The 16661-nt window shown below is 38.3% G+C and overlaps 1 protein-coding gene across 1 annotated transcript; it reads right to left on the reverse strand.

Annotated features, from left to right (window-relative positions):
• Positions 1-8043: 8043 nt before the first annotated feature.
• LOC103471259 (uncharacterized) lies at positions 8044-11289 on the reverse strand. The gene is made up of 2 exons (XM_008420139.3): positions 11030-11289; positions 8044-9423 (listed from the first exon to the last, which is right to left on the reverse strand). Exon 2 carries the CDS (start codon positions 9419-9421, stop codon positions 8651-8653), a length of 771 nt encoding a protein of 256 aa, XP_008418361.1. The 5' UTR covers positions 9422-9423; positions 11030-11289; the 3' UTR covers positions 8044-8650.
• Positions 11290-16661: the final 5372 nt, after the last annotated feature.

A 16661-nucleotide genomic window follows, 5' to 3' on the forward strand; every position in this document is an offset into this window, starting at 1 on the left:
TCCTGCTCATCCTACTCCCCCCTGAATTCAATTTTGCGATTGAAATTGGACAGTATTGGGCAAATAAATTAACCAAACGCATTGTTATAGCACTGAGAAAAACATAAGTTTGTAAAGGCTGAATTAACAGCTAAATAGCATGCATATATATTAAATATTTAATTTAATTTTTTTTGTACAGACACAGGAGTGAATTATATTCAATTAGAAAGCCTATAACTAGAAATTAACATTTATCTCTTCCTGATGAGTTTTTTTGTTTATTAACTCAGAATTTCATTAATCAGTCAAAGAACATATATTTTCAAGTCTTTACTTTTCTTGCAGTACAGTCAGGAGAATAAAGTCAAATTTATCATTTTTAAAAGGTCAGACAATGACTTCATACCTTGTAAAAAAATAATTGCAGTTCAGACATGTGGATAATTGACAGACTAAAGTGTGGGCTGTGATCTTTGCAAATGTTTTTTTTCATGTCTACACAGCAAGCAGCAGTGGTTAACACCTCTAGCAAATGCAACACTGAATGAAATGGCTGTGGCCCCGGAAAAACAAAAAAAAGGAAAGAAAAACCAAAGCAGGTTTTTTTTTTATTTCTTTCCACTGCAAATGTGTGAGATTCTATCTTGACATTTACTTTTATATATGTGTGAATGTGGTCTCTTATCTGATAGAGTATTACTTCAATTTCCTCCACAGTTGTTCGATACTTTCCCTCTTCTCAGACACATATCTCTGATTTGTTTTCATACCACATGTATTATCAGAAAAACGGTAGATTTTAGAACATGGCTTTATGCTTGTGTTTCAGTTTTAGGTCCTCTTTCACTTTTTATAAGTCTCAAAAGTCAAGTAGGATCCCAGCCTGTGTGTCCTTCTCTATTTCTAACTATACTGTCATGTAGCACTGGCTTTAGAAACCACAAAGTTTCAGTGTAACAAACAGAAGTGACCAAACCAAAGCAGGTTATTTTTTTATTAAAAGCTGCTAAAAGTGGGGTTCTGTGGTGGCGCAGGAGTTATGCACAACCAACATATGGAGGCCTTAGTCCTCGACGTGGCAGCTACAGGTTTGGTTCCCAGGCTGGTGACCTTTGCTGCATGTCTTCCCCCTTCTTTCAATACCCACTTTCCTGTCAATTCACTATCAAATAAAGGTCAAAGAAAACAATAAAACCTTTAAAAAAAGTTCCAAAACATTAAGATTAAGAAAAGGGCAAAAAGGAAATGAATATGACTCCTTTAATTCCAAGCAATTAGCCAATATATGGTGTTCTGTGTTGACAAAGTCGGCCTGGTTACAGTAGGTGTTGGGACTTTATGTTTCACCAGAATGTATTCACTCAGTGTTAAATATACCATGCAGTGTTATGTACTTTAATTATGTCTTTTTTCCATTATTAACATAGCTGGATAATGATACAGTTTTGATGTAGGATTTCACAAACAAAAAAAATATGTATTTGTATAAACCCTTCTAATTTTATTTTGGGTGCATTCTGGCTAATGACATCACACACGGCATGTGAATTAAGATAATCAATGTCACTTTGACAAAATGTAAATAAATACTTTTTAAGGACGACTTAGATAAAAAAAATCAATAAGGATATACACACAACAACTCTGACTAGTTGCTCATGCCTTACATAATGTCATCACAGGCTGTCAGAGAGTAGATTTGGGTGTATGATTCAATAATGTTTCATGATTTAAAAAGTCAATAATGCATTTGATCATGGCATCTTGCTGGCAAAGATGGCAAAGTTAAAGTGGGTCTTTGATTAAATGTCTGGCTGCTATCTTTAACTGTGCTACCAAAAAAAGAAATACCACTCTTCCCATAGATAAGAATGGATAAGAGAGGCTTAATTATTTCACAGTAGTCAAATATCAATTTGTTAAGGTCTAAGGGTGGAGTTCAGGCAAAAAACCCGTCATAATTATGAAAACTATTCTTGGTTTGTCCTCTGAAACTAGAATTTCTAAGCTTCCAATAGGAAACCCCAACTAAGTCGGAACTACTACTTGGACAGTCACAGATTTCTCACCATCCCCAACCTCAGAATCCAATATGGCTTCTGAGCCATATTCATGTCAGATACTGAGTCCTACACTTTGCACACCAGAAAGTCTTTTGGTGAACATTCCTCAGTAGATTTTGAGTCTTTTCTAAACTCCAAATTATTTTTTTTGCCGTTTTTTCTCTGCATTTGGCTCCATCCTTTTTCATGTCAACTCCGACCAACTACCAACTGTTCCTGCTCAATAAAAGCAACCCACGACACGAAACTGCCACCAAGATGTTACACAGGGAATCTCAGCAGCTCCTCCAGAGTTCCCATCTGTTATTTGACCGTTTCTTGTAAACATTCTTCTTGGCTGATCTCTCAGATCTAGCCATGTCTTGGTAGGTTTGCAATTGCACCACATTCACACAGACATGGTCTCTATTTATTTATTTATTTTTTTTTTTTAACATCATCTAAATTCAGTTGGTTTTGGTGAATGTTGTCTGACTGTGAATTTTTGAAATGTTGAAAATTCTGTGTTCTTTTTCTCAGACCCGAAATATCCCAAAACGTGGTCAACTCTAAACCACACATGTGACTAAAGGTTTCATCTGTAAATAACTTAAAAATGTCTCGCATGCCACATTGAAATGGCAATTAAGTATGATTGCAGCATCATACTTTAAAAAAAGATACTATTTATGTACAACTAAACCTTAAAAACATTAATTTGTATATTTAGAGGGGTATACATTATAATGTTAGGTGTAAATTTGAGCAAAACAAATATTTAAATCTGGCATTTCTGCAACAATGGTCTTGCCTGACATTTAAAAGAAGTGAAAGGGACTTTTGTGTATTGCAGCACAGAGCTCAGTCTCTACAACTCTGATGATCCTGTGGCCAGAAAGTGTGATCTGAAACCATCCGCAGTTTAAAAAAAATGCCGGTGCTGACTGAGTAATTTTAATACTTTCTCATGATGACTTTATATTAATTATTGGTCATTTCTATTTTTTGCCACTCCTAATTAAGTTTTTGTTCTAACTAATTGACACCACCTGGAAAGTTTAAATGTTTCTTTTTCTTTTTTTTTTCTTCTTTTTTTTAAATCTTCTGGTAATACTTTAGCTTTTGCATTTGTGGGTTTTGACTGTCTATGTCAGTAAAAAAAAAAACACTTATTAAATATTTAGACATGATGTGTGGAGTACGTTACATCTTCCATTTAGAGTGAAATGGCCTGAGTGGTGAATGAAAACTTTCCTTTTCCACTTTCTTTTTTCCTTTTGGTGACAAGCTAAATCTAGTGGATGTGCCGGGGATTGCCCACCACACGTGTCTTTATTGGTTTGTGTCCTTGTGAGTCAGACCACATTTCCACCAGAAGCCCCATGTAGCAATGAGCCGAGAGGAAAAAATATTACGTCGGCAGTGTTTCTTCCTCTGCAAACATTTCGTTAGCCGTCCAGTTCAGTTACACTTCTCATTTTTCTATAAACAACCTTTTTGAGGGAAAAGCCTGAAAAATAAACAGAAACTAGACAACTGAAGTGCAACTAAATTGGAACATGGACAAAGTTGCATTTTAGACATAAACTGATAGGTTTTCTACATGATTTAAGGCAAAATTCACTTTCTGCACATTTCGGTACTTCCATTAGGGCTTCTACAAAAAGTCCACTAAAAAGTACCCTGTGGCTTTTTTTTGTCTATAATTAAATGCTCAGAGTGATTTTGTGCAAGACAAATGTAATGAACATGTTTTGTATAGTCCAAAGACCTAACCTAACTGGTTCAAGGAATCATAGGTCACCTGTAACTCAGAGAACTGATATGAAAGAGAAATAGGCCCACTTGATCATACACGTTCAACAGTTCGTAACAGTCGGAGTGGGTTGCTCTTTCACAAATTTCTCCTTTGTCTCAAACCAGATCGAGTTGAAATACCTAGCGACAATGCTACTTTCTATTACTACTGGCAGGAATTTGCAAAGAAAGCAATCCAGAAGCGGCAATAATTTTTCTTGCCGCTGATTAGCTTTACCCCCAAGCAGGAGCGCCGTATAGGGGGACAATTCTAGAGGCCCTGACCAACAGGGCTTCACCATTTATTTATTTAATTTTTGTTCGTGGAAATGAAAAAAAAAAAATGGGGCCCTGTCAATTATAAAATTAATCATACTGTATTTTAGAAGATTATTTTTATCAGTAAAAATGTAATGTTTCCACTCCCAGACCAAAAAAACACATGCATTTTTTAGAGGGTGCTTCAGGTATGAAGGATTTCAGCTGTTGACAGGCAGCTGTGATCTCTAACCTCTGCGAATACGAGGGTTTACTGTCATAAGTGAAACGCCCCTCTTTGTCATACGTATTCTCCAGGAACATAGAAAATAACTGGTTACTAAATAAAAGTTTCTAGAAACTGATCAACTTAAACATGCAATTTATGTTTTAACAACTCTTTGCTTACATTTATTTGATCAAAATCGTCACCAAGGTGATTAGGCTTTACAATTTTTGGCTTAAATTAAGCAACTGCAATACAAATTAAATTTCTCTTGAAAGATTTACTGCACTTATTTTAGTTCATTTTTTAATCAGAGTTTTAAGATTTGAAATCTTTATAAATAGTAGCACATTTTGTCCTAGTTACACAACAATAACTTGTTACTCTAAGCTACTGTGTAAAGACAGAAGTTCAAAAGGCTAAAAAAACAGTTTCACTTGATATTTGAAGAAATGCTCCTTCGTGTGGCTCTCGACGGTGGCTCAGAGCTACCGCAAAATGATTTAAAGCTTCCTGTGTCGTCTTTGCTTATTCATCCGTTTTACCTTTTTGACTTTCTAAGCCACACTTTGTGCTCGTCCTGTTGTGGTCAAAATGTTGTGTCTTATGCTTATTTGTTTTCATTTATATTTGATGTACTGGTGTCCCTGACACAGAAAGAAGTTTTTTTCTTTAAGGGAAATTGTGTTTCTGACATTCTTATAACTAAACATTTCTGCATCAGTGAGAATCAAGCCAGGTCCTTAAGTTCCAGTCCCTGCAAAATGTGCTTTTCACCTAAAAATCCCCTTCAAAAATACCTATAGCAGAGGAGACCAAAGTTAATCTCAAAAGCATCCTTCACATGCAATTCAGGTTTGATGGGCTTTGTGGTTGTTAAGAAAAAGACTTCCTTGTCAGGTACGCTGAAGTAAGTGTGAAAAGCAACACTGCACAGGACCCCGTAATCTCTTTCCTGTTCGACAGAAAAGTGCTTCACTAGAACATACACGTTTCCAACAAAGCTTCACACCTCCCTGCTCATACATGTTCTCTGAAAATGATGAATTTCGTAGAATGAATGTAGAGACCAAACCCTTCTAAAAAAAAAAAGAAAATCAGATACGTGTCAAAAAAAAGAATATTAACTCATTCCAATTGTGATTTATTAGAAGGAGACCATATAAGTTAAAAAAAATATTTAAAGACAGACAACTGTAAAAATGTTAATCTATAAAAATCCTACCATTACCTACGATATCTTAACATAACCCAAAAGCAATGGAAAGAAAAATGATTCATTTCTGGGATATATTGTTGATACTATATGTATGTGTACTGAAAAGACAGAATCAAAATAAATATAATTACAAAGCTGGTGAAAACATGTGAAAAATCCAAATGTCCTTTTATTTAGGGCTTCTGTTCCAAAGATAAAAAAGGACAGCTAACCTTTCATTAGTGTCACCATCTGAGGTTATAATGTATTCTTTTTAAGTTTTGTGTTATTGATTTTCGTCACAGAGTTTTATTTTTCCCCAGGATGCTACATACTTTTTGTCTTTTCAAGTTCTGCCCTTATTATGTAGATCAGCTCCTTGTTCCTTGCTTATCATGTTCCAACCTGCTTCTTGATTCACATTAACCCAACTGTATCAACTGAGTCTCCTTCCAGGCACCAGCTTTCTTCACACCGTCACTTTCACAGACATGTGCCTCACAGCTTCAACCAGACAAACCCATAGCCAAGGTGCTGGCAAGGCACTCTGTGTGATAAATGAGATTTCACAGCATGTCAAGTGACATCAAGAGCAGTATTGGTTGAGAAACCTCAGTGTATTATCTATTTTCCTCCCTATTGTCTGAATGAGATTACTCCCTTTGTTTGAGGTGTAAAATACTTTGACAATGACCACTAATCTTAGGAAAATTCTGTTTCTATGATTATGTCAGCTGAATATCACAAAGTGGTTCAATGTTGTAATTGGGAATTTGAAAAGCCAGGACGGCAGCAGTGGACTGGCTTGCAGTACCATTTTTTCAACATAATTTAATTTTTTAATCAGGGTGTTTTATTTTATTTTCCAGCTAACTTAAAATAAGTCTAATCAGACCATCTGGTATTTTCCCTAGGGCAGAATAATAGTTTCATCACTCTTTGGTTTTGCAGCATTTGAATTCAACTGTTCGAATGGGGAACCAAATTGGCAAAGTAACATTCATTTGATTTTTGGGCTACAGTGGAGGTAATGCAGTGAAGAAAATCACATAAACAATGTTCAATAAGTTACTGTACATTCGTAAATTATCTACACCCGCCTTTCTTTGCAGGGTGATGGCAGGAGGTTCCAGCATTTATTCGGCGAGAAATGACATACGCACTGGGCAGGTCGCCAGTCCATTACGGAGGTTACTGCACAATAAAGTACACATAATGTAAACGCAGTTGAAATATGTTGATATGTCGTGAATTGTGAAACATAAAAATTTTCTGCTGTCCTCACTTCTTCAGTATTCTGTTAAGCACCTTGATGGTCGATAAAACAGAAAATACTTATATAGCATATATAAGCTTAAATAGCAGATATTTTCTGTTTTATCCACCATCAACAAATAGCACATTTCCACCCTCTTGTGGCTCAAGATAAAATTACTTTCTGTTTGCTGATAAAATGTGAAACCTATCATATATTCAGATGTTCCAGGTCACTCTACCGTCATTGTCAGACCTGTCTCATAATGTTTTTAATGTGAATGCTCCGAGCATTCACATTAATAATGCCCACAGTAATATTAATGTCCTGTTGGCATTAATATTGCCATGTCAGCCGCTCTGCACTGATTAGCTAAAATCATTTTCTTACTCTTTAAATTCTTCAACATATGATAAGCAGAAAGTTTTGCTTTGAAAGGATATTGCAGACTATTTTACTTTTTTAATGTTTCTGATTTATACATTTCTGGGTTTTTTCACATTGTTGATCTAACAGGAGTAGGACAACATAGTGTTAGCTTAGATGCAATCATTATTATTTTAACTAGTTTTAGCTTGAGCTAATTGTAGCCTAGAGGGGTTTTTTCTCGATGCATAGAGAATGTTACTGTAGGTGAAGATACTAGTACTAACCTAGAGGCTATCATTAATATTTTAGCAAGCTTTAGCTTTTTAGCTTTTAAACTGTTATGACTTTACATCTTAGCTTTGTAAGTGTTCAGCACAAAGTCTTTGGGTGAGATTTTTGCATGACTGAATGTTTTCACTCCTCTTCTACAGTTTTTCTATTTTGCAGGCTTTTGCTTCCAGCTGCTTCTGCCTATTTATTTCTTACATTTCTCCAAGTCTTCTGGAGTTGACTTTAAATGCTTCTGCAATTTCACTAAAAATATGCTTACAGCATTCACAATGCATTTTGCAGGAAATACAAATCTTTCTAGTTATGTGTAGCTTAACTATGACTCATTGACAAGAGCAACCACAATGAGTGGGGCTCATTATGGTTGCCCTCGTTTTACATGTTTGTCTTCTCTTGCCATGCAGGAGCAGCAGAGCACCAGCCTGCGTCTTGCATGTGTGGGTTCACTTGTGTCATTTGTGTTCAGCCTGTCTTCCTCCACACTGATGTTTACCAGTACAGGATCCCACGTCAGTTGCCATAGAAACTCTACTGCTTGGCACCAGGCTCAGCCGAAAGGCTTGTTATTGAGGGGTTTCCACCGACAAGACCATGCAAAGATGTAACAGAGAGGAAAATCACAGACTGCATATCAAAAGACAGGTTTATTTGTTTTTGCTTTACAAGTCATTACGCACAATATATAAAACAAGATTGGTCCATGTTCATGTATTTACAAGAGCAACACAGCAAACACTAAGAGTATGAAACACTGACAACATTTCTTTTCCTCTGTATGTTTTCAAATATGTATTTCTACATATGTCAGAATCTGAGGCATAAGCTGCTTTGGGTCTCTTGCTCACATCGAGGCCTCAATTTCAACAAAGAATAGCTGAAAAATCAATAAATTGCAAAATAAATTGTACAACCATTTATTTAAACAAATTCAAGATTAACTACTCATGATTTATTCACGTCCACTGTTTGACTCAAAGCTGGGAATATGCTTCATCGCGTCAGCGCAGGCTTTATCCTGCAGCTTGTGAATGTGAAAACATCACAGAGGGTGTAAATATATTGTTAACTGGATTTGTTGGTTTCCACCTTATGGTTGAAAACTGGTTTTGCATTCTACCTCAGCTCCTGTCCGACCTTGGACACAGCTCTGCCCCGAATGTCTCATGTTCTGACATGAGAAATATTTTGTGTTTATTTTTCAGGAATTTTCCAGTCACTGTCCCTTGGACTCGCTACACTTCGGCAATAGCGGGCAGCATGCAGGCCCGAAGACGTGCCTCTCTCCATGCTGACCGACAGTCTGAGATCCACTGGGAGATCAAGGATTGTTGGGTGGCTGGATTGAATCTTGTTCCTTTTTCTCCTTTGTCCACTGGTCCGACTCCCCTGACCTCTGACCTGGGTAAGCTGTGCGCTGGGCAACTACTTGCAGTCGAGGTGTTGACATCAGAGCGGATTTCAGGGCAGCTGCTCTTGCGCTGGAACGGCAAATCTGGGCTCAAAGTGTGGGGGATGCTGTTTGCTCTGTTTCGAGCTGGGCCCTCCAGTATGCCTCCACGCTGACCTGCCAACCTTCCCTTAACAAACGCTTTCCTCACCCTTCCTGGAAGGGCTAGAAGGTTATTCTGATTTCCATAGAGATACTCCAACGGGTCAGAGTTGCAGCACATAAGCTCGCCGTTCAGTTTTTTCTCTTCTGTCTGCAGCGAACCACTGCCATTTTCCTCCTCGTTGAGACTAAACTGTAGCGGAGACAAAGCGGTCGCGATGAGTCTCTGCTGCACAACCTCCTGACTTTGGGGGAAAACATCTCTGGCAGGGAAGGTGGGGCGGGCCAGGTGACAGATGGAGAGAAAGTAGTCCTCTGATGAGACGCCTTGGCTGTTGTCAGCAAAATGAAACGTGTTCGCTTCATTTAGGTCTTTCACCATCTCCTCCATGCCCTCTGTGATTGTGGGCAGCATAACCCTCCTCTTGCTCAGCAGTCTTGACCTTGGCCGCATATCTAGAAGCAGGAAGGAGAAAATGTTTTTCACATTTAAAATAACCTTAGGGATGCACGCAGAGAGTGTGTATGACAATCGATTCAGCTATTTGGTTCACAAGACTGAAACGAGGCAAGAACTTATTTTCACTATTATTTCCTTACTTTGAGAAAATGAATTTCAATTTGAAGCCCAATCTGTGTCTTAAAGATTGTAGTCAGTGTAAATTAATGAAACCACAGTGTAACTTGTCTTTACGTTCAGGTTTATGTCTATTACAGGTTGTATTAGTGACAACACTGAAAATACTCAAAGAAAACAACTTTTTAAATATAATTCCCAACCTCTGTCTTTAGAAGAACCTGTGCAGCATAAAATAAGCCATTCCAGGTTTAGACTTTGCACAGTTTTAATGTTGTCCAATTTCCTTGGTCAACACACACACACACACACACGCACACGCACACACACACACCCCCCCCCCCCCCACACACACACACACACACACCCACACGCACGCACACACACACACATACACACACGCACACACGCACACCCACCCACACACACACACACACACACACCCCACGCACACACAACCCCCCCCACACACACACACCCCCACACGTCAGATTTGAGAGTTTAGAAATCAGATGTTATGCCACAGCCAAGCGTTGTATAACCCTGATTAGAGTTACCTACTATGTTAAGACCAGGTCAAAAATTATAATCTAGCCTTGTAACCTGCATAATGTTTTAATGGACCATTTCCAAAATGTCATAATCTCTGGACATGACCATAGGGCATACGTCAGATTACCGCCACATCTCTGGTGGTGTTTCCTTCATACCTGGTCCGACCAACCAACTTGGACACCAATAAAAAGGATAGAGAATTTTGAATTCAATCTTAACTACGAGTTTTTACAAAGGAACAAATGTTCTGTTCCCTTTCAAGTAAAATATGTGAAACGGAGCTCTGCAAATGAGCAGAATAAATCTGAATCAACATACATGTTTTGGAGAAGTCTCTTTTTGTTTGATTTCTAACTCTCTTCCTTTCCCTTCATTAGACTAATGTGCTTTTCCAGTGACATAATCTGAAAGTTGCTCACATGATCCATAGCAGTCCAGAGACTGCGTTTCAAAACAGCTATCCCCTGACTGCATCAATCAAGACAAACAAACAAGTCTCTCTCTCTCTCCCTCCCTCTCTCTCTCTCTCTCTCTCCTTCTCTCTGTCTTTCTCTCCCTCCCGTTTTGGGCATCATCCCCTTGCTTACTCTGGAACTGCATCCCCAAAACACAACCGATCTTGCTGGATAAACAGAGGACTATTTTAAATCCCCATCTCAGTCATGTCAAGTCACACATCATGTCAGCCTGTATTTTGCTTTCAACCTCAAGCGAGGCTCGCAACGTATTTTTGTCTTAACCTTCGTGACCAAAAATAGAGAAACGCCTCAAACCACGAAACGCCAGCCTCTCCCAGTTTCTTCCAAGGTGTAACCAGGGCTAAATTTAAGTCCCTCCTTTGATACACAATGGCTAAAAATGGCTCCACGCTCGGAGCTCAAGGCTGAAACAGAATATATTGCCTTTACAACTCGTGCGTGTCACACTCACCTGGTAACAGACGGCAGCTGTCGGTGTCCCTGTTATTCTGTCTGGACGCTGCAGTTGAGATCCGAATGAGTCGGTTTTGCCTTATTTCAGCTCCTGTGCTTGAATCCAGTAGTGCTGCTCTGAAGCATCAGCTGTCTCTGAGCAGAGGCAGAGGCTGAATGGAGATTTATCTCCTCCACACATCCCTCCCTCCTCTCTCTTCACTCCCCCTCTCTCCATAGCTTACTTTTGGTTTGCCCTCCTTCCCTGCTTCTAAAAATAGGCACACCGTCCATTTCCTCAGCTCCAGCACTGACTCTGACTGTAATGATGGAGGGAAGGAAACAGAGGCAGGGAAAAAGAGGGAAAGTTAAGGAGGAGACAGAGAGACAGAAAAGAAGAGGACAAAAAAAAAAGGGGAAAAAAATTCATATACATGTTGTTGTTTTTTGGCAAACACATTCATACTTAACTTGATAACTTTTGTCCAAATAAAAGTGGACAAGCTTCAAAAACACCTGATGTTCCTGCGTACAGCTTGGAATGCTCGAAATGTTGATTAGCTGACGTGCATGTGGGAGCTCTGCACATGGCTGCTCTCCCTGGGAGACCACTGTGTGCATGCACAACACGACTGCATAGCAGAGATCTATAAGAAGGATTTCACGTGACTCAATACATGACACATGAGTCACCCATTCCTCTTCAGACACACATTTTTAGCCCTTGAATGCTGCTGTAAGCCTCGTTTCTTTTTTCGCTGGGATCTAAAGTGGCATGCAAAAGTTAGCAAGCCGCATTGTACGCACAAGGTTTTCGTGATGGACCAACTCAAAGTAGTGTCTGACTGAATGATGCCTTCAAACAACGTTCACAAACTAAAGGATGAAAAGAGTGGGGTGCATATGCATTCAGCCCATTTTTCTATGATGAATCTGAATAAAATCCAGGGCAGTAATGTCTGAAGAGGACACCTAATGAGTAAATCGTCAACTTGTGTGAAATCCGTACAACGGGTAATCATGGACGAGAACCTGTTAGAGGCTGCGAAAGATTGTAAAAATACAGCGCTCCAAAGCCTATTTTATGTGTTAGAATGGCTCTGTCAAAGTCCATACCTAAACCTAATTCCAAATTCATTGCAAGAGTTTAAAAAAGCTGTTTACAGAAACTTTCTGTCCAATTTGACTGAGTTTTGCAGACAAGAATGTCCATCTATCCATTTTCTTACACTCTAGTGGGGGCTGGAGGGCTGCTGGTGCCTATTTCCAGAGAAACATTTTGTGTAAGCGGCGGGGTCACCCTGGACAGGTCGCCAGTCCATCGCAGGGAAACAGAGAGACTAACAGGACAAACTCAAGGAGAACTTAGAGAGACCAATTAACTTAACAGTCATGTTTTTGGACTGAGTGAGTCGGAGTACCTGGAGAGAGCCCATGCATGAACAGGGAGAACATTAAAACTGCATGCAGAAAGCCTCTGGGCCGGGAATTGAACTCGGGACCTTCTGGCTGCAAGGCAACAGTGCTACCAACTGTGTCACTGTACAGGAAACAGTGTAGAATGTAACTTAATGATGTCTCTAGATGTGCAAAACTGTTGTTTTTAAAGAGACCTAGCATATCATAGGAGTGAAAACATATAGGCATATAAACAGGTGTTAGCAGCTAAAGTTGCTATCCAGTCTGACTGAACCTGATTTATTTTGCAATGAAGAATGAGGAAGATATAAGTTGGAAGGCTTATATAGATATAGCTCAGATTAAGAGTATGATCATAAAATACTGGAGAAAAAAGGTTTTCATTTGTGGACACAGGACAAAAAATGCATTGTGGTTAAAAATAGGGCGGAAAAAAAATCCCATTTTCAGGAATCTGTGCTTTTATAAAAAGATTTATCACATTGTATTTAGAGAAATACAAAGTGATTTCTATAACTTTGTACCAAAAGTACAAAGTTATTCCTATAACTTTGTGATTTTTGTGGCTTTTTGTGTGGCATAGAGGCATGATCGTGATGATGAAAATGCAAATGGTACAAAGAATTGTTTTTGTATTTTCTGTGCACCGTTATTATTATTATTTTCCTTTTCTGTGCCTGTTTCTTTTATTTATTGAAATTTAATTTAAAGGCCAGTTTCTCCAGATTTTGTGGCGTAAGTTGTTTTGAATTCATGTAACAAGCTGCAGGTTAGCTTGTTTTTCCATGTAACAGATCACAAGGATTTCTGAGGAGCCTCTGACCACATCAAAGGTCAGTCATGGGTTTTCAAACATGATCAAATATGACTCCTAACTGCTGAGAGAAAACCGAAATTTCCCCAATCGCAGATTTTACAACCAGCTTTTGTTGGGACGTTAACACAGTTAGTGGTAATCAAATTTCAAAGTAATCTAAATCCCATATATAGAATAAATGTTTCTTTCAAGTTTATGGAGAACGATGAACCGTTTTTGTGACTGTGTCTTTAGGTAAAATTTGAAGTTCTTGTCTTTTGCTGTGGTTGCAATTATAGATGAGTAAATAGACAAAGAAGTAAAGAATGCCTAATGTTTGTTATTCTCATAATCGCTGGCGTGAGAAAAAAAACCCAGACCTTGGGTGAGTTTTTGCCACCAAAGTCTAATTAAAGATCATTTTACACTTCAAATGCTCATCTAGGAGGTTAACCTTCACCCAATATTCATTTTTTCATTTATTAGCTTTGATACGTTTGCCAGTTACTACCAGAGAGGACAGGCAGTATAAACACGAGCATACAGATTTATGTGGCTTACTGGCCTTTACAATGTTTGCAGAAACACTCTCTGCACTACAGTCACACAAACACCCAGCCTGCTCAGTGCAGACTGCATCCCCACCCCTGTGAGCCAAGCTAACAAATGCTCTCAGAAAAGCAAGCTTTTATGAATACACATCTAAACGAGGGTAGAATATTATTCTATCCCCTTTAGTTTGACACCCCCAAATGAAATCCGGTGGAAAGAATTGTTTTCGAAGTCACCTAATCAGCAAATATAGCTTAACATTTTTTTATTTTATTTACATTTTTTTCAAATCTTTTATTGCAGTAGCATAAACTTGAGAAACAATACTTTTTATACTTGCAGTAGGTAACTTTAATAAAAAAAATTGTTTTTTCCACATTTGATAAAACTGTCCACCTGACAATATGAGACAGATAATCTTCTTTAAAAAAATCAAGCTCCTCTCCCTCCTCCACCAGATCTGTTGTGGAAGAAAACATTTGAAAACAAATTTTGAGACATTTTTTAATAATTGTTACAGATATTCTCTGTCCACACCCTTCTCCTGTAAAACCAGCTGCTTTTTTTTTTTTCCTATATACGGGCTGAAGGATTCAACTATGAACACAAAAACACAGTGCTTAGTGCACTGGTGTGGGTGTGGCTGTACAGGGCAAAGTGACCTGGGATGATGCAGATGAGTCTGCGGTTTCTGCGTCCGGTCCATCAACAGGCTCCCTGTCTTTATATGGCTCTCTAATGGAGAGCTCACAACAGCATTCTCCTCAAACAAACAGACTCAGAGATTTACACACGCAGGCGCATTGCTTGTTTTGGATAGCAGACAGACTCTCAGGCACCACACTGAAGACTCCCGTCGATGTGGATGCTGCTGATGACAGCCAACATCAGTCTGGCTTCACTACTCCCCAATTCTTCAGCAGAAAAAAAAAAAGATATGGAAAAAGCAACAAACTGACATCCTCTTTGTGTCCATGAGATTGTGCTTAAAGGGAAATGTCTGTCTTATCGGTCAGCTTACTCATGACTAATGATTGATTGTGGTGTTTTGCTGTGGATCAAACTTGAGGAAGTGTTGATGTGGTATTTGTCCCAAAGAGGCTAACAAATTCCATTTCAAAAATGACCTCATTAATGCATAATGTGATTAAGTAATACACCCTGTGCAATACAAGTGAAACCTAAACCAGTTTCTATGGGAAAATTGCATGTGTATAAAGTAAAACAAAGGCAGTGACCTGGTGACAAAACTGTACAAACTAATCTCAACCAGAAAGTTGCAACGTTCTGTCCGCAACTAATAATGCAAATTCACTCATCACTGACAAAATGTACCTACAATTTTCACATGTAATCAAAACTTTTCCAGTAATCTGTTTTACTTACACTTTTAAATTGCATGGCCGGCTTTATATTCATCATCACTATTCCATTGACTCCTACAGTCAGCTGATGTAGGCCTGAGGGAACCTTACATGACCAGTCTGGGGTGTGACTGAGGTGTGCTGACTTCTGCCTCCCTTGGTGTATTGTGGTGTATTTGCTCTTAAAAAAACAAAACAAAGAAAGATGGCAAAAATAAGTCCCTACATGCCACTTTAAAGTGTTTTGTGAACGAAGCTAATGAGAGATGGGAATCTGAGCTAAGAGGTGTCTAGCTGCTTTGATTTATCGTGATCTCAGTTTTCACATTATAAAATCCTGACACATTGTCAATAGTGTGCACACTTTTAAGATGCACAGTACACTTTCCATCTCCCCACACTTTGTTTGAAATCTTGTCCTCTTCCACTTAGGACTGTTCAGCTATAGGGCATTTGTGGTTGATAAAAGCTTCGGCATACACTCCAGGTCAAAAGAACTGGGCGTCTTAAAGCGAACCATTTTATTGATTTTTATCACTCAGTTCCCAGCTGCCAGAGAGATTCTGAGAAATGATCATCCGTCCTCCGGAGGGCAGACATGGATGTTTCCTTGAAAAGAGGTGCACTTCCAGGAGACGTTTGTTTTGAAACGTTTGGAGGAAATTGAATTATAGTGGCGGGAACAGACAACTAGACCTTTTGTGATCGGGTTGAATCAGGTCTGCATACATAACTGAAGGTTTAGGGCTTTTATAACTAATTCCAATTAGATGTTAAATGTGGTATAAGTTAAAGCATAACTGCAATAAGTCGTACTGTAGATGTCGATATTAAATTCATCCATTTGACTAGAAACTATAGGCCCCTCTGCAACAGATTTTATGTGATTGGTGTTTCTGAAATTTTTCCAAGAAAAGCTTATTTGCAAAATAAAAAAAATACAAATCTAATTTCTCTCTACCTGCAAAATAAAAACTGTCCCATTGGTGTTAAAAGACCAAAAAAAAAAAAGACAGTCGGTGTACCCTCCTTTGCCATGTAGCCTGAGATAATGGATTTATTTATGTTTTGCATGTATTTATTATTCCATATGGTGATGCAAGACTCTTTAAAATGTCTAAAGCTTCATAAAAATATTATAAACTTAAATATAAAGAATTTTAGAATTACTTTATTGTTTAGCATCAACTGGTTTGTATGGTTTGCTCCAACTTCAAATCATGGCAACAATAATACTTTTCCTTCAGCAGTTAAATGTGTTTTTTAAAATATATAAAAATAAACCCAGATGCAAGTAACATTGATAACATTTGGAGATATATCATTTGTCAAGGCTTAAAAATCGCTGACGTGTGGAGTAGCATCAGTGTAAAGACTGAGATAACTACATACCTCTGTCGCCACCTGGCGGTCAAATATTGAATTAACATTAAAAAACACTAAAGCAAAAAAAAAAAAAAAAAAAAAATCCATAAAGAAGAAAGTGTATTTTTCTTCAAGCAAAAATCACACAACTCATA

This window comes from Poecilia reticulata, chromosome 10 (genome assembly GCF_904066995.2).
Source record: "Poecilia reticulata chromosome 10, P_reticulata-male-v2, whole genome shotgun sequence".
In the NCBI taxonomy this organism is placed as follows: domain Eukaryota; kingdom Metazoa; phylum Chordata; class Actinopteri; order Cyprinodontiformes; family Poeciliidae; genus Poecilia; species Poecilia reticulata.